This window comes from Mandrillus leucophaeus, unplaced genomic scaffold, assembly GCF_000951045.1.
Source record: "Mandrillus leucophaeus isolate KB7577 unplaced genomic scaffold, Mleu.le_1.0 Scaffold624, whole genome shotgun sequence".
NCBI classification, from domain to species: domain Eukaryota; kingdom Metazoa; phylum Chordata; class Mammalia; order Primates; family Cercopithecidae; genus Mandrillus; species Mandrillus leucophaeus.
The window spans coordinates 48,388-74,764 of record NW_012106742.1 but is presented as its reverse complement, the minus strand read 5'-3'; the positions used below and the strand labels follow the sequence as shown (position 1 = coordinate 74,764).

Below are 26,377 nucleotides of genomic sequence, written 5' to 3'. Positions count from 1 at the left end.
GGGCAAAAGTAGTTACAGCCTTGGTCTGAGCCTGAGAAGGAAAGGACCCTGAGAGGCTGGGCTCTAGATGTAGGTTGGGCAGGGTAAAGACAAAAGAAGGAGGATTCTTGGGTGCTAAGCTTCCTCTTTTATGAATGGGAACTAAGTGGAGAGGAGGAGAAATGGGATCCCAGTACAGGCCTGAGAAGGACCTGAGCAAAGCTACAGCCTCTTGGGGACCTACGCATGGTGAAAAGGTCAAATAGAAATGGTCTGACCATTTTCATTCCAAGTCAAAGGAAAGACCAGTTGAGAGCTAAAACCACAACCCCCTCAGGTTTTGCTGTGGAACAGGAGTGCCCAAAAAATATGGAGAGTAAGGGGAACTCCAGGCAGGATTGGCCTAACCTCAGCCTGCCTTGCTTGGGCTCCACTTTTCCTTCCCAGGCCCCATGGCTGAAAGTGCACATCACTGTAGCCAGGAGGGAGCATGGGCTCCCTGTCTGCAGGCCTGGAGGGAGAGCAGAGGCCCTATTCCCCTAATGCTGCCTCCCAGACCTTTCTGGGGAGGTCAGAGCTCAGTGTTTACCTGTGCAGAGTCAATAACAGCCACGATCATGTTCAGCAGCTCTCCGCTCCTCAAGGTTTCATCTGGAAACTAAATGGAAAAAGAGAGGGGAAGAGTCCTGGGTGGGCTCCTCAGCTTTCATCCCATAACCCACTCTCCTTCCTTATTACATCTCAAGGTGTGACTGGGTCAGCCAGACACAGGCCCTAAAATAAACCGCTAAACAGAGATCTAACAGCTATGATGCTGGAAGACTTCGAGAACTTGAAGACCCCAAGTGCTGTTATTTATGTGTGCACACCATCAGGGGTGTGGGTTTTCTCTGATAGTTCCCACAGTGTGTGTACAGAAAGGAATGGGGAACTACTAGAGATAAAGCCAGAGCTGAGAGGACTGGCCATGATGCCTGATTCTGTGTGGGAGCAGCGGTAGAATAAATATTTGCATCCTTGGCAGCAAAGAAGTCCAACCTGTGCTGACCTTTAGCCAAAGAGGTGGTGTAAAGAGTATGTCTGGAAGTATGTGGGGTAGGCAGGGCCCCATCTAGAGAAGGGGGAGCAGGGGGAGGGAAGTACCCTGTGTCCAGCATCTGCACCCCTCCTCCCTCCAGTACTCGGCCGAGATCACAGTTCCTCCTGTCATGCCCTGGATCCTCATTTCCCTCTTCCTGGGAACTTCTACCAAGAGGAGAAAGGGCTGATACCTGTTATGTCCCAGTTCCTAGAGCGTGAGTGAACCAGGGGAAATGAAAGTGAGTCTCCACTACAGAAGCCCCGGTCATCAGGAACTATCAGAGAGAATCCAAGCAAGGGTGAGCCATCAGAGGACAAGAGGGCCTGCTGATGTGGATCTGTCCATGTTGATATGAACATGGATCTGGTTTGTGGGACCTGTCCTAGGTCCAGATGATGGGACCCAATATGAGAAGCCAAGTATATAGGCCCAGACCCCAGAGCACATCAGTTACACCGAAGTATAGGAATTCAGGGAGTTCTAGAAATGTTTCAACCACTAATAAAGAGAAGTAGAAGGAGGGGACAGCTGTGATTGTGGGAAGCAATGGCCCACCTAGGTTAGTGAGGATGAACAAAAGAGGGTTCAGGGTTGTGTGTGCTCAGAGTGTTCACTGAAGTGTGTTCCTGTGAGCCGCCTGGCACAGATACGGAGGTAGGCACTAACCTCTGTGTAGATGGAGGGCGTGAGGTGGCACAGGAGCCGCACATCATCCTCCTGGCAGGCCTTCATGTCCATCATCAGGCAGGTGTGTAGATCGCCCAGCTGGGTAGCCTGGGCAAATGACTCGTACAGGTTCATCTTCCCTGCGGCGGCTTTGCTGCAAGACCAGCTGGGCCTGAGCCAGTAGCCTGACCCCAGTGCCCACCTTCAAGCATCACTGAAGCAGGCTCCCGCTCTAAAACTGCTTCGCTGGCTCCAGATGCCCTTGTGCTGATCTGCCTCATGTCCCTCCCAACTGCCTCCCGCAGGGGCTTGATAACTCATGGGAACCAGAGGATACTCTTCTTTCTCTCCATCCTTCCCCAGAACTCAGAGGGCTCCAACCATGGTCAGTGAGTAAAGCTACTGACTGATAAGAGTCAGGAACAGAAGAGGGAGGGCTCAGGTCAGGCTGGAGAAGACTTTTTCTCTTGCTTTCTGGGCTCTAACCATGAGGGCAATGACACCTCACAGCATATACAAACTTAGCTCAAAATGGCTTGTAGGCCTAAACGTAAGAATTAAAGCCACACAACTTGTAGAAGAGAAACAGGAGTAAATCTTCATGACAACAAAAACACAAGTGGTAAAAGAAAAAAATAGACAAATTTAACTTCATAAAGAGTTAGCACTTTTGCTCAAAAGTGCTATCAAAAAAGTTAAAACTTACAGAATGGAAGAAAAAATACTTGCAAATCATCATGTCTGAGACTTGTATCCAGAATATATAAAGAACTCTTTTGGTATGCAACAAAATCTTAAAAAGATTCTTAAAAGTTGGCTGGGTATGGTGGCTCATGCCTGTAATCCCAGTGCTTTGGGAGGCAGAGGAGGGTGGATCACCTGAGGTCAGGAGTTCAAGACCAGCCTGGCCAACCAGCCTGGCCAACATGGTGAAACCCCGTCTCTAATAAAAAGACACACAAAAAAACCAGCCGGGCGTGGTGGTGCGCTCCTGTAATCTCAGCTATTTGGGAGGCTGAGGCAGGAGAATCACTGGAACCTAGTATGCGGAGGTTGCAGTGAGTGGCGCTCACGCCACTGCACTCCAGTCTGGGCAACAGAGCAAGACTCTGCCTCAAAAAAAAAAAAAAAATCTTAAATGTCAATAATAAAAAGACAAATAACTCAATTAAAAATGGGAAAATTTTTTTCTCCAAAGAAAATATACAAATGGCTGGGCCCGTGGTTCATGCCTGTAATCCCAGCACTTTGAGAGGCCGAGGTGGGCGGATCACCTGAGGTCAGGAGTTTGAAACCAGCCTGGCCAACACAGTGAAACCCCATTTCTACAAAAAATACAAAAATTAACTGGATGTGGTGGCGTGTACCTGTAGTCCCAGCTACTAGGGAGGCTGAGGCAGGAGAATTGCTTGAACCCAGGAGGCAGAGGTTGCAGTGAGCTGTGATCATACCACTGCACTCCAGCCTAGGTGACAGAGCAAGAATCCATCTCAAAACAAACAAACAGACAAAAAAGGAATGAAGAAACGATACATGTTACAACATAGATGAACCTAGAAAACATTATACTAGGTGAAAAAAGCAAGTCACCAGCCAGGCGCGGTGGCTCACGCCTGTAATCCCAGCACTTTGGGAGGCTGAGGTGGCCAGATCATGAGGTCAGGAGATCGAGACCATCCTGGCTAACATGGTGAAACCCTGTCTCTACTAAAAATACAAAAAAAACAAAAACAAAAAAAAACTAGCTGGGCGTGGTGGCAGGCGCCTGTAGTCCCAGCTACTTGGGAAGCTGAGGCAGGAGAATGGCGTGAACCCGGGAGGCGGAGCTTGCAGTGAGCCGAGATCGCGCCACTGCACTCCAGCCTGGGCGACGGAGTGAGACTCCATCTCAAAAAACAAAATAAAAACAACAAAAAAAACAAAGCAAGTCACAAAAGATCACATACTGTATGATTCCATTTATCTGAAATGTCCAAAATAATCTATAGAGGCAGAAAGCAGATCAGTGGTTGCCAGGAGCTGGGTGAAGGGCAGAATGGCAAAGTGATTGCTAATGGGTATGAGGTTTCTTTTTGGGGTGATAAAAATGTTCTTTCTAAATTAGATAGTAGTGATAGTTGTATAACTTTGTGAATACACTAAAAAATTATTGAGGTCGGGCACAGTGGCTCACACCTGCAATCCCAGCACCTTGGGAGGCCAAGGCGAGTGGATCACCTGAGGTCAGGAGCCTGACCAACATGGTGAAACCCCGTCTCTACTAAATAAAAAAAAAAAAAAAATTAGCCGGGTATGGTGGTTTATGCCTGTAGTCCCCGCTACTTGGGAGGCTGAGGCAGGAGAATTGCTTAAACCCAGGAAGAGGAGATTGCAATGAGCCAAGGTTGTGCCACTGCACTCCAGCCTGGGAGACAAGAGCGAAACTCTGTCTCAAAAAAAAAATAAAAAAATAAAAAATTGAATTGTACACTTGAGAATAAATTTTAAATTTTCAAATTTTATGGTTTTTGAATTATATCTCAAAAAAGCTATTAAGAAAAAAAAACCTTAAGGCCGGGCGGAGTGGCTCATGACTGTAATCCCAGAACTCTGAGAGGCCAAGGTAGGCAAATCACTTGAGCCCAAGAGTTTAAGACCAGCCTGGGCAACAGGCAAAACCATATCTGTACAAAAATACAAAAATCAGCCGAGGGTTGGTGGCTTACGCCTGTAGTCCCAGCTATTCAGGAGGCTGAGGCAGGAGAATCTCTGGAGCCTGGGAAGCAGAAGTTGTAGTGAGCTGAGATCGCACGCCAGCCTAGGTGACTGAGTGAGACCCTGTCTCAAAAAATAAATAAATAAAAATTTAAGTTAAAAAAAAAAGCCTGAGGAGCACACAAGCCTTACTGAGAGGGGGGAAAAAAAACCCCAAAACCAATAACTGGGCATGGTGGTGCACGCCTGGATGTAATCCCAGCTCCTCAGGAGGCTGAAGCAGGAGGATCACTCGAGCCCAGGAGTTTGAGACCATCCTGGGCAACAAAGTGAGACCCTGTCTCTACAAAAAAATTTTAAAAAATTAGCCAGGCATGGTAGTGCAAGGCTGTGTAGTCCCAGCTACTAAGGATGCTGAAGTGGGAGGATGGCTTGAGCCCAGGAGTTTGAAGCTGCAGTGAGCTACGATCAGGTGACAGAGTGAGATGCTGTCTCTTAAAAACAAACCAATCCAACCAAACCAACCCACAAGGCCCTGGTGATGACAGTCCAGGGTGGGGGAGCCAGTGGGCAGAAGAGAGGCTCTTCAGGATGTGTCCTGACACCATTTGAAACATGGGGACCATACCCACCTGGCCCTCAGGTAGTAGAGCAGGTGGTAGCCAATCTTGGGCTGCTTCTGATACAGCTCAGAGAGAAGGTCTAGAAGCAGAGAGAAGCTGCTGTTGTCTTCCTGCATCTGACATAGGTTCCTGGAGTAGGGCATGGGAGGAGAGGAACAGAGCTTTACCCAGGGCAGACTCTCCCGTGGAGTTTCTCAGGTGGCATGGGCTGTCTGTGCCCACAGCATATGTCCTCCTCCCTGGAAAGGGAGTCCCATTACCCCAGGACAGAAGCACATGTGTGTGCTGTCAGGGAGGACGGAGGGCAGAACAGTATCTCCTATAGCTGCATGCTTACCTAAATATTAGGTACAGAGGCTTTCCTACAGACTCCTCCAGGGACCTACAAGAAGAGGGTTATATTTGAGAGTCCATGTGAGGGGGTGAGGTGAGCTATGGGCAGATATGGAGGACCAGCTGGAGGCTAAATGCCAGCCTGCTCCTTCCCTACCCAAAAGGCAAACTTCCTGCTGCTCTGTAGGCTTGGTAACAGAGAAAACAGGTTCCTAACATGGGACCACGCTCTCGCCCTTCAGAGACAGGCTCCAGGCCAGTGTCCAATCACACCTGATTCAGCAGATTAGAGTTACTTGGCCCAGCAGCAAGGGCTGGAAGCATGAGGAGGGGATGTTAGTCCACCTCCCCAGTACACACGGTGTTCAGCAGGTAAAAATAAGCCCTTGTTTAAATGAGTTGGTACATGTGAGAATAAAAACACCAAGTGAACAGATTTTTCTCCAGTCTACAGTAAGGGGTCTCTTGGACTCAGGCTGTAAGAGCAGCCTCTGGCTCCTGAGGCTCAGGAGTGAGGGAAGATGAGCCTTACTCCTCAGTAATCTCCTCGGGCAAGACCTCCCCTCGAAAGTGGGCCTTGAAGAGCTCCTGTAGGCAGGAAGCAAGGACAGACAGCTGCTCCGAGTCAAAGTCTTCCTGAGTGATGAGACAAGGGAGAGAGAATCACTACCTACACCCACGCCCCACTGCCCCCACTATCCCAGTCTTGGAACTCATCTGCTTCCACCTCCAGGATCAGCAAGCTCCCCTCCCCACTATAAGAGGGACTCATCTAGGGGAGGGAAAAAGTGAGTTGGCTTCCCTGGGAGATGTGTAAGCTAAGCAGGCTAGGCTGCTTCCTCCCTAAGGGGTTGGGTTCCTCCTCACCTCCAGGACCTGGTCCACAATTTCCTGCATGACCTCACACTGGGCCTCCGTATCACTGCAGGACAGAAATGAGAGGAAATCCCAGGGACATAAATGATAGCAGAGGGCAGGACACACACCCAGAACAGTGCACAAGCACACTCACATGCACAGAGACAAAACAAAGGAGCTCTGTGTAAAATCCCAGCTTGGATGGGAAGGCTTTAGGGCAGAATTGGTGCTGTCTGGGCAGAGGCCTAAAGAAAAGGAAAATCCCCACCAACCCTGCTTTGGTTCTCAGAGGCTCTTCTCCCAAGAATCTGCAGTGGGAACTCAAGGTGTTAGGGAACGAGGCTGCCCCACTCCCAGCTTGTACTCCCAACGTAAACTGCAGAACTCCCTCATGAAGCTTCAGCTGCCTCTCCACACACTCCTATCATGTTTGCCTCCAACCCCCATCTCCTGCTGTACCCATTAAGCACCAGGTGGAGAGCCTGCGGCTGGACCTCTTGAGGTTGAGAACAGGGTCTGTACCCACCTCCCCTTCTGTAGCTGGAGTACTTTGTCCCTCAGGGACTCATCCAACTGGTCAAGGTAAGGGGTGATATCAACTGGCTCCTCCACAACTGTCTCCTTGATAGGGTGGAAGCGAAACTCTCTCTTCTTTCCTAAAGGGAGTGATTTGGGAAAGAAGTCAGTTTGCCCAGATGCCAGCAACAGAGACAGTCCCCTCAACCACTTATCCCCTTCCTCACATGCCCTAAGTGTGCACCTGTTTCCTCAATGCTGTGTGAGTGCCTGAAGCATCTCCCTGAATGTGCACATGTGCTAGCTCTTACAAGCAAACAAGGGCAGGAACCACTTCTTTTTTCCTTCCTGCCTTGAGTGTTAAGTGCAGGGCTCTGCACTCTGGAGTCTCATCCAGACACCCTGTGAACAAAACTTTAACTCACAGGAATAAGGGTGACAGGAAGAGTGCAGAGAGGCTGCTTCTGGGAACTGGTCCTCTCAGGGCCAGCATAACCCTGAACTAGCCCTTGCTGATACCCTCACCTTTGCTGTTGAGATCCTCTTCATCATCACTGAAGGCTGCCTCTGCATTGTCATAGCAACTCTCATCCTTATCCGACATATGGTTGTCCATCTCCATGGAAACTGGCTCCTCAATTTTGACTTGGGAGTAAAAAAAGATAAGGCATATGATGGCCTCGTGGGTCCTCTAACATGCCTCATGCTTCTAGGAAGGGAGAATGGAGGGCAAGTGAGAGAATAAGGTGTTTATGATCTAAATGGAATTCTGACCCTGGAAGGACAAACCTCTTGACAAACCTCTTGTCCTCATAACCCTCCATGACCTGCAGAGGGATGTTGCCAGGAATAAGAGCAACACAGGACATGACTCCTCTATGCTCAGCTCGTTAGGATTGGTAATTAGAGTAAGACCAGGGACAGTCCCAAGTGCTAGTCTCACTCTTGTCGCCTGGGCTGGAGTGCAGTGGCGCCATCTCGGCTCACTGCAACCTCCGCCTCCCAGGTTCACACAATTCTCATGCCTCAGCCTTCTGAGTAGCTGGGACTACACGTGCCCACCAAATACAAATTTTTTTTGTATTTTAATAGAGACGGAGTTTCATGATGTTGGCTAGGTTGGTCTTGAATTCCTGACCTCAAGTGATCCGCCCGCCTCGGCCTCCCAAAGTGCTGGGATTAGAGGCATAAGCCACCATGCTTAGCCTCCAAGTGCTCTTTAATTTAAAACCAAGTTGGAAGATACTACTTGGCTTAGACCCTTATCCCAAAACAAAGTGTGTATGTGTGGTAAGGAGATGGCAGTTGAATTCTGAGCAAGGTTTGAGGCCCAACATGACATACTGTCATCAGAGGCCAGGACCTAGAGCTGGGAAGAGAGAAAAAATGGGCAAGTTAAAGTGAGATAAATATTGTAAATATTACATGAAAGGCTTCCAACTACTGAGCAGGAGTTACTAGGAGAAAAAACAAGAGTTAAGAGAGCAAGAAAGATGAGAGCACGTCAAATAAGATTAGATGAAGCAAGAGAATCAAGACAGACAACACAAAAATGAATAAAAAAGATAAACTGAAGAAGGAAAACCTGTGATGGACAGCGTCACAGAGGTGGAGAACTGTGAACATCCTGAAAAGGGCTCTGGCCTGAAAGCCTTGTTGTCTTGCCCCTCTTTTGACACAGGTGATGGAATGGGAGGACCTCATACCTTCCACAGGTGGGGAGGGTGAGCTGCAGAACTCAGGAAACTTCTCCCTCAGCATTGCCCGCAGCTCCTTATCCAACTTAGGGTTGTCAAACAGGGGAGCCAGGTGTCTAAATGGGGAACATGATGAAGGTCAATATCAGAGCTTCTCTCTTTTTTTTTGAGACAGAGTGTCACTCTTGTCACCTAGGCTGGAGCACAGTGGCACAATCTCGGCTCACTGCAACCTCCACCTCCCGGGTTCAAGCAATTCTTGTGCCTCAGCCTCCCAAGTAGCTGGGATTACAGGTGTGCGCCATCACACCTGGCTAATTTTTGTATTTTTAGTAGACACGGGGTTTCACCATGTTGGCCAGGCAGGTCTCAAATTCCTAACCTCAGGTGATCTGCCTGCCTTGGCCTCCCAAACTACTGGGATTACAGGCGTGAGTCACTGTGTTCGGCCAGAGCTTCTCATTGCTAACTCAACATGGAGCTGAGATAGGTCTAAGCCCAATCATTATAACTGGATCATACTCAGATCCCTGAAGGGGGTCAACAGGGAAGATGAAGGCATTTGAAGACCTTTGTAATACGATGGCAGTAGAGAAATTCCTCTAAGGGCCAGGAAGACATATGCCCAACAGTCTGAGGTAGAGCCAATACTTTTTACACCTGTCAGAGAAAAGGGCCAGCAGTGCTATGGCAACATTTGGATATGCCTGGACCTAATGAAAAATGGGAAAACAACCTCCTTCCCCCACCAAATTCCTTACGCCAAGACTCGCTTCTCCACAATGTGGTTGAGAGAGGAAAAGACACCCTGCCGCACGTGGCCTTCCAATGGTGGATAGAAGTTGGGAATGATCTGGAAGGGAAGAAGGAGGGGAAAAATGAGCACAGGACTCCATCCAGAGAGTTCTGCTGAATTAGATCTGAAAAGCTGCTTTGGTTTTGATCAGGAGACACTGGGGAGTATGGCTGCAGAGAGAACTGGACTTCCTGACCATTCCAGGCCACTCAATGAGAAATTCTTACTGGACCTGGCTGCTCCCCAAGGAAACTAGATTCTACCTTAAGTCACCATCCCTGTGATTGAGCAACCCCACAGAAAATGGAAGATGCAACTGCAGACAGTGGAATATGGAAGGGAAGCATTTATTAACTTGGGGGATAGGACCTATGACCACTTCTGCTCTCAGTCAAGGCATACTGAGAAGACGCATGCACTGGGAGATCGGGGAGATACACTTAATTCTGCTCATCCAGGCATGGGGAGAAAAGAGAGCTCTAACACTTACGCGGCACATGAAGTCCAAGAGTGTGGCAGTGATGGCTGGGTGGGGCTTCATGGAGTGGTGCATAACCAGGATGGCTGGTTCTGGAGGATGTGAAATTAAAGAGCCCCTCACATCAGTCAGTCTCTTTTTTTTCTTTTTTTTTTTTCTTTTTTTTTTTTTTTTACAGGGTCTCACTCCGTCACCCAGGCTGGAGTGCAGTGGTACAATCTCGGCTCACTGAAGCCTCCGCCTCCCAGGTTCAAGCGAATCTCGTGCCTCAACCTCCCCAGCAGCTGGAATTACAGGTGCGCGCCACCATGCCAGGCTAAAGTCAGCCTGTTTCTGTCTCCATAAAATGGCATGTCAATATACATGAATGGCTCTGGGAAGTGCTATGTCTATTCCCCCCATTCCCACTGAGCAGACCCAAGAGCTGACAGCCCCCGAAACAGCTTGTAGTCCTCATTTCCCTTCTTGTTCCCAGCATTCAGCTTGGAGAAGGGAAGTAATAGGAGAGGAAAAGCAGGACATGGTACAGCCTTTTCCTTTGCCCAGGTCCTCCCCTCCTGAAGACCATGCATCAGGCTGCGGGGAGGAGGTACGGTGATGGCTTAACCTTATCAAAGCAATTCTCTTTCTAGGTCAAGGGAAAACTGATGAAGAACAACAGAGCTGCTCCCAGATAAGCTGCCTCTACTCCATGGTGCCCTGAGATTTATGACTGCTATCACTAAGACAAGGCAGTGGGGCTTAGGGTGGTCGGGAAGTGGAGCCGCCTGGTCTTGGTCACATACCTATGTTCATAATGCTATCCTTGTCTGGACTAAAGAACAGCCAGTCGTAAAACAAAGCCAGTTTGGCATTGGAGGCAGCGACATTTGACTGGAAAAGAGAGGAGAGAAACAGAGGGCTAGTTTCATCAATCACCTCCCTCCATTCAGAGTCCCAAGACAGAGTCCAAGGCCCACTTGGCTGTTCCATCTATGAAATTCAGTTCCTAGTGAAACAGGTAGAACGCTCACCCCCTTTGTGTTGTGTATGGGTGAATACTCTGTGGTCTTAACCAAGAGGACAGGGATTGGGCCAGGTACCCCCCCCAACCTTTTTTTTTCCAGACAAGGTCTTGCTCTGTTGCCCAGGCTGTAGTGCAGTGGCACGATCTCAGCTCACTGCAACCTCCACCGCCCAGGCTCAAGAGATCCTCACCTCAGCCTGGGACTATAGGCACGCACCACCTCACCTGGCTCATTTTTGTATTTTTTTGTAGAGATGAGGGTCCTGCCATGTCACCCAGGCTGGAGCGCAGTGGCATGATCACGGCTCACTGCAGCCTTGACCTGTTAGGCTCGGGTGATCCTCCCAACCTCAGCCTCCCGGGTATCTGGGACTACAGGAGCACACCACCATGCCTGGCTTTTTGTTTTATTTTGGTGGAGATGGGTTTTGCTATGTTGCCCAGGCTGGTCTTGAACTCCTAGGCTCAAGTGATCCTCCCGCCTCAGCCTCCCAAAGTGTTGGGATTACAGGCGTGAGTCACCATGCCTGGCCAGGCCTGGGTTCTTTTCTTTTTGTTGTTGAGACAGGGTCTGACTCTGTCACCCAGGCTGGAGTGCAGTGGCAGGATCTCAGCTCACTGCAACCTCCACCTCCCAGGTTCAAGCGGTCCTTTCACCTCAGCCTGGGACTACAGGTGCACACCACCACACCTGGCTAATTTTTGTATTTTTTTGTAGAGACGGGGGTCTTGCCATGTTGCCCAGGCTGGTCTCAAACTCCTGAGCTCAACAATCTGCCCGCCTCAACCTTCCAAAGTGCTGGGATTACAGGCGTGAGCCACCGTGCTCAGCAGGCCTGGGTTCTTAATAAAGCCAGCAGTTCATATCTCTGATTTCCGTAAGGGAGAATGCTTGGACTCAGAAGTTCACTCATCACCCCTGAGCTGAGGCAACAGTCAGACTAGCACCCCTCGGCTGCCCTTGCTGGGCTCTCCAGGCACATTCCTGAAGAAGAGACCCCCACCTCTCCAGGAAGAGCCTGTTGTCATATCTGAATCAGCACATTCCAAGGACCTAGTCAAACGGGGGAGGAGGAGCCCTGTTGGAAGAGGTCAGGGAGCAGCCAGATGCCAGAGAATGGATAGTTTCCCACCCTAGGCACAGAGAGGAAAACACTTGGAAGGAAATGCCTCCACTGCAGACTTGATGCATTTACAGAAGGGAAGTAGACAAAGCTGAAGCCAAAAAGGCATGGCGGTGAGGGTCTAAAGAATGCAAGCTCTGAATCTGAGAAAGAAACAGTTAAGAGGAATAGCTGTATATGGTTTCTGGAAGCAAAAATGAAAAAGGCAGGGATGCTCCAGAAACCCAGGCTTTTGGGGGTTGGCAGTAATGGGGGAGATGAACCTGTTCAATCTCAAACCCAGATGGAAAATAATGAGTGTAAGTAAATTTCTAGAGACACAAAGGGAAGTGAGGCAGAAGGCTGAGATACTCTGGAGGACCAGAGTGAAAGAAGGGCCCTTAGGGGTCAAGTGGCCCTGGAGTCGGGAAGAAGAATGGAAATATGGGAAAACCATGGAGGAGGCACCCTTCACCACCCAGTATCTTTTGCCCTCACCGTGCACGTTGTCAGGAGCCAACCAATGATGGCCCACCGGGGCAAGATATCTGAACTCAGTACTTCATTAGAAGGGTGGACTACCCCACAGATGTAGCGAATGAGGTCACAGCGCAGAGACTGACTATCTGGAGTTGACAGGTACTGGCGCTGGAACCAATCTTGGTATCGCTTTTGTTGACCAAATCGCACCTGGGGAAAGCGGAAGCAAGAAAAAGAACTTAGAAGACAGTGTGGGTCCCTGGACAGAGGAAAACAAGCACCACTTAACTCTAGGTTTGCCCTAGACCTCCTAGACCTCCATTTCTTCCCACAACTTATTCATTAGCTCATATTGTGTTGTAAGTCTCCTCTCTTTTAGGAGAACTTCTTGATTTGAAAAAAAGAGCTGTGCCAGGCACGGTGGCTCATGCCTGTAATCCCAGCACTTTGGGAGGCCGAGGCGGGTGGATCGCCTGAGGTCAGGAGTTCAAGACCAGCCTGATCAAGATAGAGAAACCCCGTCTCTACTAAAAATACAAAAAAAATTAGCCAGGCATGGTGGCGCATGCCTGTAATCCCAGCTACTCGAGAGGCTGAGGCAGGAGAATCGCTTGAACCCGGGAGGCGGAGGTTGGGGTGAGCTGAGATGGCGCCATTGCACTCCAGCCTGGGCAAAAAGAGCGAAACTCCATCTCAAAAAAAAAAAAAAAAAAAAAAGCTGAAAATTTCTAGCCTGCACTGCACGCTAGTGTTATAGTCATTTTTGCCACCTACCTCAGGCTACATCTACCCCCAACTGCAACTTCAGTCCATTTTTTGGCTCTTTACTCCTTGTACTAGTCACTGACTCTCCAGTCAGAAGTATAATCTTGCTGGGCACGGTGGCTCATGCCTGTAATCCCAGCACTTTGGGAGGCTGAGGTGGGCGGATCATGAGGTCAGGAGCTCGAGACCATCCTGGCTAACACGGTGAAACCCCGTCTCTACTAAAAATACAAAAAAATCAGCCGAGCATGGTGGCGGGTGCCTGTAGTCCCAGCTACTCAGGAGGCTGAGGCAGGAGAATGGTGTGAACCTGGGAGGCGGAGCTTGCAGTGAGCCGAGATCCGGCCACTGCACTCCAGCATGGGTGACAGAGTGAGACTCCGTCTCAAAAAAAAAAAAAAAAAAAAAAAAAGAGGTGTATTCTTTTTTAAAAAAAAAAAAAAAAAAAAAAAAAAGAAGTATAATCTTTTCTCATTTTCTTGAGCCACTGGTGAACAGCAAGAAATGTTCTTCAAGAGTAAGAGCTGGGCCTGTTCACCACTCAACATCAACTGAGAATTTCCTGGTGCTGACCTAACAGGACCATTATCCAAAGCCTAGACTCTCCAAACCTTCTTGTGGAAAGTTTTTCCTCAAACAGACCCTAAGTGATCACAAATAATAACACTAAATAAGGAAAAGGATCTGGTTTCCCTCTTCTTATATTCTCCCATCTGTCAGAAGAAATCAACCAAGATAGAGCAAAAAGGTAAAAAAAGCAAACAAAAAGATACTTCTAGACCAACACCACCCGACAGAACTTTCGGCAATGATGGTTGCTATTGTGCACGTGAAATGCAGCTATTGTAACTGAGATATCAAATTATTATTATTATTTATTTAATTTTTTTGAGACAGAGTTTCACTCTTGTTGCCCAAGCTGGAGTGCAAAGGAGCGATCTCGGTTCACTATAACCTCCACCTCCCAGGTTCAAGTGATTCTCCTGCCTCAGCCTCCCAAGTAGTTGGGATTGCAGGCATACACAACCATGCCCAGCTGATTTTTGTATTTTCAGTAGAGACAGGGTTTCACCATGTTGGTCAGGCTGGTCTCGAATTCCCGACCTCAAGTGATCTACACACCTTGGCCTCCCAAAGTGCTGAGATTACAGGCGTGAGCCACCACACTCGGCCCGAATTATTATTATTATTATTATTATTACTATTATTATTATTATTTTGAGATGGAGTCTTGCTCTGTTGCCCACGCTGGAGTGCAGTGGCGTGATCTCGGCTCACTGCAAGCTCCGTCTCCCGGGTTCACGCCATTCTCCTGCCTCAGCCTCCCGAGTATCTGGGACTACAGGTGCCCGCTACCATGCCCAGCTAATTTTTTGTATTTAGTAGAGACGGGGTTTCACCGTGTTAGCCAGGATCATCTCCATCTCCTGACCTCGTGATACGCCTGCCTTGGTCTCCCAAAGTGCTGGGATTACAAGTGTGATCCACCGTGCGCGGCCCAAATTATTATTTTTTAAGAGACAGGGTCTCATTGATGGGAGGATTGCTTGAGCCAGGCTGGTCTCTAACTCCTGGGTTCAAGCAATCCTCCCACCTCAGCCTCCTGAGAAGCTGGGATTACAGGCACATGCCACTGCACCAGGCTCTGAATTTTTTTGTTGTTGTTTGTTTGAGATGGAATCTCACTGTTGCCCAGGCTGGAGTGGAGTGGCACGATCTCAGCTCACTGTAACCTCTGCCTCCTGGGTCTGGGTTCAAGTGACTCTCCTGCCTCAGCCTCCTGAGTAGCCACCACCACACCTGGCTAATTTTTGTATTTTTTGTAGAGACAGGGTTTCACCATGTTGCCCAGGCTAGTCTTGAACTCCTGACCTAAAGTGTTGCCACCAGCCTCGGCCTCCCAAAGTGCTAGGGTTGTAGGCGTGAGCCATGGCGCCCAGCTGTGGGTTTTTAATTTTAACTCATTTTAACTAACTTAATTTTTTTTGTGTGTGTGACAGCGTTTCACTCTGTCGCCCAGGCTGAAGTGCAGTGGTGCGATCTTGGCTCACTGCAACCTCTGCCTCCCGGGTTTAAGTGATTCTCCTGCCTCAGCCTCCCGAGTAGCTGGGATTACAGGCGTGTGCCACCACACCCAGTAAAATGTTTGTATTTTTAGTAGAGACGGGGTTTCACCATGTTGACCAGGCTGGTCCTGAACTCCTGATCTCAAGTGATCTGCCCACCTTGGCCTCCCAAAGTGCTGGGATTACAGGTATGACCCACTGCGCCTGGCCAAGAATGTTTATCATACCTAGTCCTGAAGGCTAACTTAAATTTAAATGGCAACACATGGCTGGTGGCTACCACATAGTACAACACAGACCTCGACAATTAGTCTGGGTGACTTGGGAAAGCTGATTAGGAAAGTAGTTCTCGACAGCCAGACTGGCCGCAGAGGAATGGCCTGGGAAGTCTGCTAAAAACAGACTCTGGCTGAGTGCAGTGGCTCACTGTAATCCCAGCACTTTGGGAGGCTGAGGCACGTGGATCACCTGAGGTCAGGAGTTCGAGACCAGCCTGACCAACATAGAAAAATCCCTTCTGTACTAAAAATACAAAATTCGCAAAGTGTGGTGCATGCCTGTAATCCCAGCTACTCGGGAGGTTGAGGCAGAAGAATTGCTTGAACCCAAGAGGCGGAGGCTGCAGTGAGCCGAGATCGCGCCACTGCACTCCAGCCTGGGCAACAAGAGCAAAATCCCGTCTCAAAACACAAACAAACAAACAAACAAAAACAAAAAAAACCCCACAGATTCCTCAATCAAATTATCTGGGACAGTGGGATCCAGGAAGCTGCATCTTTAACATGCTCAAGTAATTCTGCCATTATTCAGTCAAGTTTGGAAAGACACATAACTCTTTTCCTGAGACTTCATGGTTCTCCTGGAGCAATTGTGGGTTTCTTAACATGAACACTTTCACTCTCCCCTTTATAGAACATTTCACACTTGTAAATGATACTAGTATTTCTACATAATTATTGGTTTAGTGACCACTTTAGATAAACTAAAAGCTTCACGAGAGCTGGACCTGTATCTCTCTTATTCGACAGTGTATCCCCAATCCTTAGCACCGTGCTCAATGTGTAGGCAAAGAATGAATAAAGGACAAGGAAGCCAGTAGCCAGGCAGATCAGGTACGATTATTTAGCTACCATTCTACTGGTTAGTAAACAACGGTAACAGCTCCACAGACCAAAGCAAAGCCCAACCAGCGTGTGACCTCTTCTCTTTTTGTTTTTGTTTTTTTTTTTTTTGAGACGGAGTCTCGCTCTATCACCCAGGCTGGAGTGCAGTGGTGCGATCTCGGCTGACTGCAAACTCTGCCTCTTGGATTCACGCCATTCTCCTGTCTCAGCCTCCTGAGTAGCTGGGACTACAGGCGCCCGCCACTACGCCCAGCTAATTTTTTGTATTTTTAGTAGAGACAGGGTTTCATCGTGTTAGCCAGCATGGTCTTGATCTCCTGACCTCATGATCTGCCTGCCTCGGCCTCCCAAAGTGCTGGGATTACAGGCGTGAGCCACTGCGCCCGGCCAGTGACCTCTTCTCTTGCTGCAACACCTTAGCTTACCCGGGATGTCATGAAGAGGAGTTTAGTCTCCATGTCTGGGGTTAGACGACATGCTAGGAATTTTCGGGATGTTCTTGACTGAAGAAGCTGTAGGATACCTGAATCAAATGTGGAAGGGAAGAGAAAAGAGGAAGCCTGAGGACCAGAAAGAATGAAAGGCAGGTTGGGAACCTGAGCCCAGGTACTGATGGCCAGTAGTCTTGCTCACGGAGAAATTCCAAGACAAGACCAAGGGAGGTCAAGCACAGGTGGGGATTCCAACCAGCACTTACGTGTTCTGCTCCAACCAACCACTATCCCCAGGACCCAGCTATATTACTTCCTGTCTTCTGCTGGTCTTCCAGAGCCTCCTACCCACATGATTCCCACTGGCAACAGATGGGAAAGTTAAGGGGAAAATATGGGAAACCCCAGCTGCTCTTCCTGCTCCTGATGATCCCATCCTTGGGTCCTGGAATCAATGTTATCTGTGGCATGAGCATAAGCCCTGGAGTCAGAAACATGTGGATCCAGATCCTACTGTAGCTCATAAGCATGATTATTGGTTTTTCACATTCATGCGTGACATGTGCCTCCCTCAAACCTTGTTACCATGTCCTCACATTACCTGCCTGACATGAGAGAACAAAAATAATTTAAAAGGCCAGGCATACCGGTGGCTCACACCTGTAATCTTAGCACCTTGGGAGGCTGAGGCAGGTGGATCCCTTGAGCCTATGAGTTCAAGACCAGCCTTGGCAACATAGTGACACCCCATCTTAAAAAAAAAAAAAAAGAGGCTGGGTGCGGTGGCTCATGCCTGTAATCCCAGCACTTTGGGAGGCCAAGGTGGATCGCTTGAGGTCAGGAGTTCAAGACCAGCTTGGCCAACATGGTGAAACTCCATCTCTACAAAAATACAACATTTACCTGGGCATGATGGCAGGTGCCTGTAATCCCAGCTACTTGGGAGGCTGAGGTGGGAGAATCACTTGAACCCAGGAGGCGGAGGTTGCAGTGAGCTGAGATCATGCCATTGCACTCCAGCCTGAGTGACAAAAAAAAAAAAAAAAAAAAAAAAAAGACTTGGATCAAAATCCTGCCTCTGTCACCTAACCTACCCGCTGTATAGCCTTGGGCAAATTACTTAATCTCCTTAAACCTCGGTTTCTTTTCTTTTCTTCGGGGGGGTGGCAACGGAGTCTCACTCTGTCGCCACGCTGGAGTGCAGTGGCACGATCTGCAACCTGCGCCTCCTGGGTTCAAGCGATTCTCTTGCCTCAGCCTCCCAAGTAGCTGGGAATACAGGCATGTGCCACCATGTCCAGCTAATTTTTGTATTTTTAGTAGAGACAGGGTTTCACCATGTTGCCCAGAATGGTCTTGATCTCTTGACCTTGTGATCCGCCTGCCTCGGCCTCCGAAGGTGGTGGGATTACAGGCGTGAGCCACCATGCCTGGCCTCAAACCTCAGTTTATGTATAAATGTAGAAACTAAAATACTTGTAGGGCTGTCCAAAGATTAAATGAGGTAATACGTGTTTGTCTAACACAGAGGAGGTACTTAAAAGCAATGAAATAGATGTTCAATATAAGAGTACTACAATTTCCAGCACTTTCCTCTCTTTCCTGACTTCCCAGGTCCTGGACAACTGCCTTCCGTGTGTGTGTGTGTGTGTGTGTGTGTGTGTGTGTAGGAGGGGAAGGGGTGTGTGCACGATCACAAGCCCATGTGTGTTGAGGTGGTGTGGGGAGCAAAGCTGTACAGTTATTGTTCAGACCATAGCAGGACCCTGGGAAAGGGAAAGGGATATAAAAAGGACCTTGTCAGGGGGAGGCACACGGAGACTCCCTCCTCCAAAGTGGATTTTGCCCAAGCTGGATCCTTGGAATTCGAGGCAAGACTGTTCCCAGGGAGGGGCCTTCTCTTATAGGATTAATTCCAGGCCTCTACTGACTCAGTCTCACGAGTTGACCTCTGACTCCCCTGCTAGACTCTGTGAAGCAGAACACTGGCCACTGGCTCACCTCCTGAGCCAAGGAGCTGCCAGGAAGAGGGGAGGAGGACTACCGTTCTCTGTCTCTCTTTTTTCTTCGTAGTAATGTGGCAGCTGGAGTCTGCCAAGTAGGGGCTGTCTAGGAACTACATGAATTGTTCTGTACCTCTACCATTCCCAGTTGTACTTGGCAAAGCTTGCCCTGTCCCAAGCTTCCTAAAATCGGATCGCCAAAAACTCTCCTACCCACCAACCTCTACCTTCTTGATTCAAGCAAGACATATACATTGAACTCCCAGCTGTCAAGGACAGGATGCCTAAGACCCTACTTACCTGTGAACTGAGGACTCAAGGCCTGAGGATTATGGATAATATCTTTCCAAAGCAGTTCAAATTCTGGTATCCTAGCAACATTCTGAAGCAGTCTTACGAGATCCCGACCAATCATCAGACATTCCATGAACTTGATAAGGAAGAGGAAGTGGGGGACAGGAAAGAGAATAAAAACATGGATTGTTTACCTGCTGGAGGGAGGACAAAGGAACAACATGTTCTAGGGAGGGAAGGAAAGAGGGTTAAAGAGACTATAGGATTTCTTCTGGAACCAAAGGATTGGCTCCTAGCTGTTCAGGGGAAGAGAGCTGGAAGCTGGAAGCTGGGGACTGATAATCAAGAATGAGAGGTTAGCGGGAAGTGCTGAAGCCCTGCTGGCTTTTACATTAATCTGCCTCCCTCTCCACCCAGAACTGTTTCAATCCCGTTCAAGGACGACTAAAGTTTCAAATGGATGGGACTGGCAGAAACCCTAACCTCAAACTCATTTTGTCTAACAAAATTCTGCAGTATCTAATTCTGTGGGTCCAATTCTGTGGTAGAAATGTCTGTATCTGTGTAGTCTAAATGAAACCCATTAGCAACATGTAGCTAATGCAACTAGAGAAGTGAATTTTAACGTTTCATCTAACATTAATTTTAGGCTGGGCACAGTGGCTCATGCCTATAATCCCAACACTTTGGGAGGCTGAGGCGGGAGGATCACTTGAGGCCAGGAGTTCAAGACCAGCCTGGGCAACAAAGCAAGGTCCAGTATCTACAAAAATATAAAGTAAAAAAAAATTTTAATTGCCACATGGGAGGTCTGATAGAGGACAATTCATAATCTCACTAGACCATGGGAATTACCCAGGAGAGTAGGTGGGGGACCGTGTCATGGTAGGCACACAAGGACAGCTTATCTCTGTGGTGTACAACAGTATCCTTGAAGCTGACCAGGGAAATCCCAAGGATGCCAGCTTAACGGGTAGCATTTCTAGGAATTAGGGCTATTCTACACTAAGTCCCCCTCCTTTCTACCCTCATCTGTTGCCAAATGATGGAAAACACCAGATCCTGACGCACCTTCGTCTCTAACAAGGTATTTCTGACTTCACTGCATAAACCTCCAGAGGTATCTCAGCCTGAGTCTCACTTCCCCACATTATTTTTGTCCTGTTCCCTCACCCGTTCCCGAAGCAGTGAGATGCAGAAGTCCACTTCCTTCTGTCGCAGGGCCTGGAGCTGGGCAGTCCCATGGTGGTCCACGATGAGGCGGAGGTACGTGTAAACAGCCATGGCAATGAGGATGCTGCTCTTCAGAACCCACTCCCTGCAGGGAAGAAACACACTGGCTCCTATGCTCTGTCTAGAACTATTCACCCTCCCAATTCACCCTTCCTGGGCTTGGCTACAGTGCCTCAGAAATAACTGATGATTTGACACTGGGAGTAGATGCTTTGATTTTTTGCTTGCTCACTCAAGCTAGTATCTATCTTGGACTAACAACTGGCTAAGCTATGGACAACTTCTTATTTTCTCTTACAAGTGCCTAAAAGGTAACTGCCAAATAAAAGCAATCTCTTTTTACCACCTAACTACTTAGCTTCCAAGAAAATAACTCTCTTTGTTGACTCATTCATTCAAACATTTACTGAGTGCCTATCAGGCGCCAAGCAACATGTGAGGTACTAGGGACAGAATTAAGCCACAGTATCTACCCAGGTCAGACTATGGGGAAAAGCTGGGTAAGTGTCCCTCAGTCAGCGGTTCTTAAGTGTGATGCAAGAACATGTGGGGATTGCCAAGACCCTTTCAGGACCTGGAGTTTTGAGAACGTACTGTGCTAGCTCAGTCTGCTGATCATTAGCAGCTCACCATGCCACAAACCTTTCCCTGGCTCTATCTAGTCACCGACACACAATGAGTCCCCACTCCCACACAATGAGTCACCTGTCCTAAATCACAACCTGAAAAAAAGAACCCGATTTTGGGTGGCAAACTCATCTGCTCATGAGTTTCAGAATATCCCTGAGGAAAAAGGGGGTAATGAAAGGTTTGTTCCCAGTTGCTTTAAAAGGAGTAGAGAGAAAGACACAGTGGGGATATTCCTAAAACTCTAATCCTGTCTCTAAGTGACAAAATTGAGATGCTATCTCCTCCCAGCAAACAATTTGTAATGGTTTTGGCACCCCTGCTGGAAGGCAGGGAACTGGAGGAAGATGACATGACGTTTAATTAGTCCAAGCAGGCCACATCCTGATTCCGGAAAACTACTCAAGCCACCTAATTAAAATACTCTGTGGCCTTTTCTTTTCACAGAATGGGTGCACTAGCCAAGGTTACTGGGGAAGGTTTCCTCCCCTACCTGCTACCTTTTAACTCCACAGCCCTAGAAACATTTGGAAGGGAGTGAGGAGGAGGGTGTAGGAGAGGACACACTTTTAAATTTCTAGGTATTGACTTTCACCAAAAGATGTTAAGTTTTTTGGAGGGTAGAAAACAGGGCAGTTATCTGGCTGTCATCTGATGCCTGTACAGAAAATTCAGCTTTAAGGTATGGGGATAGGAGGTATTTGGCACCAGGAACAAAATAAGAAAAATCACTTTTTAGAAAGATTGCTAGCAAAGGTAATGAAATTACCTGAATCCTGGAATGGCATAATACAGAGAAAGAAAGAGTTGAAAGGCCCCCTGACCCAGGACAGTAAAAAGGAACAAAGACCTAGGAAAAGCAGAGATCTGGTAAGAGACTGTTAGAATCTAACGTGCTACTGCAATGGCACCAATAACAGAAGTGGCTCCAGGCCCAGATGTGGCCGCACACCCGTGCCGAGAGCACTAGGTGGCACTGCACAGCAGATAGGGCAGGGCTCTCAGACCTGAGCAGAGCACAGCACACGGCCATCTCTTTCGCAAGGGTGAACGTTGGGAGGAGGTCCATTCTTCGGAACTACAGATAGTATGGACACTATTAGCCCTCTCAATCATTTGACTGCTATGGTGTCCTCAATCAGAAAAGAGACTCAGAAGTCAAGCAAGAGGAAGACTGAAACCAAGGGGAAAGCCTCACCTCCAAACAAGTTCAGAGGTGGAATAGCCCTCATAAAATTTCTGGCCTTTTATTTTGATGGATAAGGGAAAGAATCAGCCAGAAAGTCCAGTATGTACCCCCTGATGCACTCTCTACCACTGGAGCCTCCAAACCCCATATGCAGACTCCAGCAGGACTCACTAATCTCTATTACCTGCTCACACCAATTGCCCCCTGTGCCACTTCAAAAAGAGCATGGGTTCGATGGAGAAGCTTGGAGGGGAGACAAGGATACCTGCCAGGCGTGGGTGTCTGCCTGGCCCAACTCTGCTGAGCTCATTCCTCCCCAGCTTTCCCCTAAGATAAACATTCCAAGGAGGTCTGGATCAAAAATAAACCCTTATCAGATGGAGCCAGTTTTTCTGGGCTATGCGATATTTTGGCAAAGACCTCTTTCCCATTCCTTCATTCCTTGGGCACTAATTTCTTCACTTGCCAACAATACACTTGTCTCTCCCTCTCCTAGCCTCCCCCTCTCTGATTAAGGTGTTCATGGGCCACACAATCCTTTCATCCCCATTTCCCACACTCACACTCCTAATGGCCATTATCTGGCCTGTACCCCACCCTTCATGGTGGACTCTACCTTTGCTCTGTCAGGATATCCAGAACACTTTCTGCCAACCAGATATTTTTGGCTGTAACGTCTCCACCTTATTTCAAAAGGAGAAAAAAAGAATAGCTCTGATTAGCAACTCAGCCAATCCAATACATCTCTTCACCCATTCTGCTGGTTCACCCTGACTGCCATCTCATCACTGCTGTTCTTAGTGCTGAGATAAACTGCCTTCTGTTCTGTCAGGCTTTAAAGTTTCACCCTTTGCCTCCCGAAAGAAGAAAAGGGAAGGTTCTGAATTTTTCTAGAAACCAGAGCTGCTGCTTTTCCACAGATTGTGAGTTGGAGTGGGAACATTTTGGCCCTTGAAAATGAATGTCTGACAAGTAGATATAAGAAGCCCACAGTTGGAAAGAAAGGATGATATCTCAGAGAGGGCCTGAGAGGTACAGGTGGCTGACAACAGCTGCAGTCTAGCAACTGGATGTCCTGAGTCCTGCACTCAGGCCCCCAACAGGCCAAGAGTTTCTTATTTCCAGGTAACAGTCTTTCCAGGTAACAGTGCTTGCTATGAAACTTCCTGGGGCAGAATTAACATACAGCAATGCCAGACCAGTCTTGGGATAAGAAATGGGGGCTGGGAGTGCCAAACAGGGAAGAGGCCAGGAAAGAGGATAAAAATAGCCAAAACTATGCCTTGCCCCAGGTCCCAATTAAAAAATTCAATGTTCATAAAGTCACACATGACATAGATTAAGGTTCATACACATCAAAACAGGAGCATCAGTGTTACATAAAATTTTAAAGAGGAAGCAAGCCCCAATGGGCTAATGGTGAGGTAGTAGCAGGTCACTTTTAAACAAACACATGCAATCTTGGGAGTAGCCGCTTGAATATGTGGTGGCTCAGACAGATGTCACCAACGCCAAGATGAGAATAAAACCTAAATGTCAGGGTCTGTTCTGTGACATAGTTTGTCCTCATTCTGGCCCCAGTAAAGGGCCTAATTATTAGGGAGCAAGCATTCAGATCACAGGGGTGGAGCCAGGGAAGATGTCTAGGTTTCTGAAAGCACAGGGACTTGGGAACAAATTTATTTGCCCTCACTTCTCTCCCCATTTCTTCCTGCTCTGAAATGCTATAAAATCTCAGAGTGAAGACTGGCTAAAATAGGCCAAATAGTCTGTCAAGCCCCAGGTTTAGTAGGAAAGAAAATGAGGCAAGACTTACTGCTTTAAAAGGCCCCCCCATGATTTTTCAGTCAATTTATTTATACAACATATGTGGTCAGAAGATGTCTGTATCAGAAAGAAACAGTCTAAGCAATCCAGGAATTCCATCCCTTTGGCACTTAATCATTCTCCATTGTCTCTATTTAGTCTCTGGGCTCTCCTCCTTTCTTCTTTATGCTCCTGCCATCAAACTCACCTGCAATCTGCTTCATAAACGTCATACAAACACCATCGGCTCCCAGAACCCCACTCTTCACCAGTTCCCGTACCAACCACACCAACTAAAGGAAAGAGGGAAAAACAGATGAAGAGCAGGACCTGTGAGTTTGAGAAGGGAACTAATTCAATTACAACTGAAAGGAGCACATTACAATTTAGACACACAACGATAGGGGTGTGTTAGCCCTGATTCCTCTTTCCCACTCCTGACAGAGAGAAGATCCATCCTCTCTCTTTAAGCTGGATCCTGTCTTTTCTTTCTGGCCTTACCTGAGTACGGCAGGTATCCTGCAGCTTCAGGTACTTCTCCATAAGTATCTGGTTGATTTTATTCAGGACAATATTCATGCCATCACGACTCACCAGAGCCAAGTCCCGGTAACACTGTGAGAAGTAAAGTTTGTGATCAGCCAGCAAGCTGAGGATAAGGTCCTTAACCCCACCACAGTGGCCCCCTTGCCCTCTAATCCCTTAAACTTAAATAACACCAGTAAGGCACCAAGTAGCAATGAAATACTTTCCATTCTGGACACTTTCTTTCCATAGGGGTCCTGCATTCCCAATCCATCCCTTGTTCTGTCACACAGAGTGGGGAAAAGGTACTGGTTATCCTTTAATGAGGTAGAAAAGCCTGCTGGGCAGCTGGGTGCGGTGGCTCACGCCTGCAGTCCCAGCACTTTGGGAGGCCAAGATGGATGGATCACGAGGTCAGGAGATCGAGACCATCCTGGCTAACACGGTGAAACCCCATCTCTACTAAAAACACAAAAAATTAGCCGGGTGCGGTGGCAGGCGCCTGTAGTCCCAACTACTCGGGAGGCTGAGGCAGGAGAATGGCATGAACCTAGGAGGCGGAGCTTGCAGTGAGCCGAGATCGCGCCACCGCACTCCAGCCTGGAAAAAAAAAAAAAAAAGAAGAGCTTGCTGGGCAAGGCTCCTAGTACTATCCTTGTCCCCCCACTTCCCCTCTTAGGAAGTGTCATACTGTTTGATGCCACAGGCTGAGCAAAACCAGGTGGAGGCCATCTGCTTTTCATCTGCCAGTAAGTAAAAGGTCACTGCAAAATGGGTTTGGCTGAACAAGCCAGAAAGGATCCTAAAGAGGTTTTTAGACCAGTACTGACCCAGCCAGATACAGTAAAGGGAACAGTAAGGGAAGAAGATCCAGGGCAGGGCCCTAGACAGTTAAGGACAGAACCAAAACTGAAATTTTTTTGAATTTTTAGTTTTTTTATACTTGGGGTCTTACTCTGTTGCCTGGGCTGGAGTGCAGTGGCACGATCATAGCTCATTGCAGCTTCGAACTTCTGAGTAGCTGGTACTACAGGCATGCACCAACACGCCCAGCTAATTTTTAAAACTGTTTTTTTTTTAGAGGCAAGGTCTCACTATGTTCCTAGGCTGAAACTCTTGGCCTCAAGTGATTTTCCCGCCTCGGCCTCCTGAGCAGCTGGAATTACAAGCACGAGTCACAATACCCAGTTGAACTAAATATCTTCATTCTTTTCTCTGTGATGCCCTTTCCTTCTGCCACGTATTGAAAAAGGAGAGGTGCTTCAGCACACCAAATCCTGGGAGAGGTAAGGGAGGGCGTGCTAATTTCTTCTGTGAGATTATTGCTTCCCTTCCCCTTAGTTTTTTTTTTTTTTTTTTTTTTTTTTTCTCCTTCACTCTGTCTCTATTGTGAGACCAGACTCTTGGAGGAATACCTTAGGGGGCCTCATTAGCAACTTCCTTAGCCTGCTGAGTTCTATCCTGTCAGGGTCTCATCAGAAAGAGTAGAAATTAGGCAGGTAGCTTCCCACAACCTCTGAAGACCAGTAGCAAGGATGGCATCAACAATAATAATAATATAGTATAGCAAGGGCTGGGTACGGTGGCTCATACCTGTAATCCCAGCACTATTTGGGAGGCCGAGGCGGGTGGATCACCTGAGGTCAGGAGTTCAAGACCACCCTGGCCAACACGGTGAAACTCCATCTCCACTAAAAATACAAAAATTAGCTGGGTGTGGTCGCACGTGCCTGTAGTCCCAGCTACAACTGAGGCTGAGGCAGGAGAATCACTTGAACCCAGGAGGTGGAGGTTGCAGTGAGCCAAGATCACACCATTGCACTCCAGCCTGGGTGACAAAAGGAGACCGTCTCAAAAAAAAAAAATAGAGCAAGGATGTTGTTATACTATAGCAAGCAATAATACAGCAAGGATGGCATCAACAATAATAATTTTATATATATATATATATATAAAAAACTGCATTTGATATACGTAACAACCTTTTTTTTTTTTTTGAGATGG

The 26,377-nt window shown here is 47.9% G+C and overlaps 1 protein-coding gene and 1 long non-coding RNA gene across 3 annotated transcripts in view; one reads left to right on the top strand and one right to left on the bottom strand.

Moving 5' to 3' along the window:
- Positions 1 to 26,377, bottom strand: part of INTS3 (integrator complex subunit 3) — a 47,713-nt gene that overhangs the window by 4,449 nt on the left and 16,887 nt on the right. For both annotated transcript variants that reach the window (XM_012000286.1, XM_012000287.1), the window contains 19 exons: positions 24,350 to 24,463; positions 24,057 to 24,141; positions 22,659 to 22,725; positions 20,167 to 20,311; positions 19,000 to 19,129; positions 16,691 to 16,788; positions 12,329 to 12,520; positions 10,507 to 10,594; positions 9,734 to 9,813; positions 9,209 to 9,300; positions 8,457 to 8,563; positions 7,276 to 7,395; positions 6,761 to 6,890; positions 6,244 to 6,298; positions 5,909 to 6,012; positions 5,381 to 5,425; positions 5,053 to 5,172; positions 1,727 to 1,880; positions 569 to 637 (listed from right to left, as the gene is read on the bottom strand). In XM_012000286.1, coding sequence (XP_011855676.1) covers positions 569 to 637; positions 1,727 to 1,880; positions 5,053 to 5,172; positions 5,381 to 5,425; positions 5,909 to 6,012; positions 6,244 to 6,298; positions 6,761 to 6,890; positions 7,276 to 7,395; positions 8,457 to 8,563; positions 9,209 to 9,300; positions 9,734 to 9,813; positions 10,507 to 10,594; positions 12,329 to 12,520; positions 16,691 to 16,788; positions 19,000 to 19,129; positions 20,167 to 20,311; positions 22,659 to 22,725; positions 24,057 to 24,141; positions 24,350 to 24,463 — 1,995 coding nt within the window. The remainder of the gene's footprint in view (positions 1 to 568; positions 638 to 1,726; positions 1,881 to 5,052; positions 5,173 to 5,380; positions 5,426 to 5,908; positions 6,013 to 6,243; positions 6,299 to 6,760; positions 6,891 to 7,275; positions 7,396 to 8,456; positions 8,564 to 9,208; positions 9,301 to 9,733; positions 9,814 to 10,506; positions 10,595 to 12,328; positions 12,521 to 16,690; positions 16,789 to 18,999; positions 19,130 to 20,166; positions 20,312 to 22,658; positions 22,726 to 24,056; positions 24,142 to 24,349; positions 24,464 to 26,377) is intronic.
- Positions 19,232 to 20,423, top strand: LOC105554047. The gene is made up of 2 exons (XR_001008268.1): positions 19,232 to 19,348; positions 20,215 to 20,423. It is a non-coding gene; the product is annotated as an uncharacterized LOC105554047 (long non-coding RNA).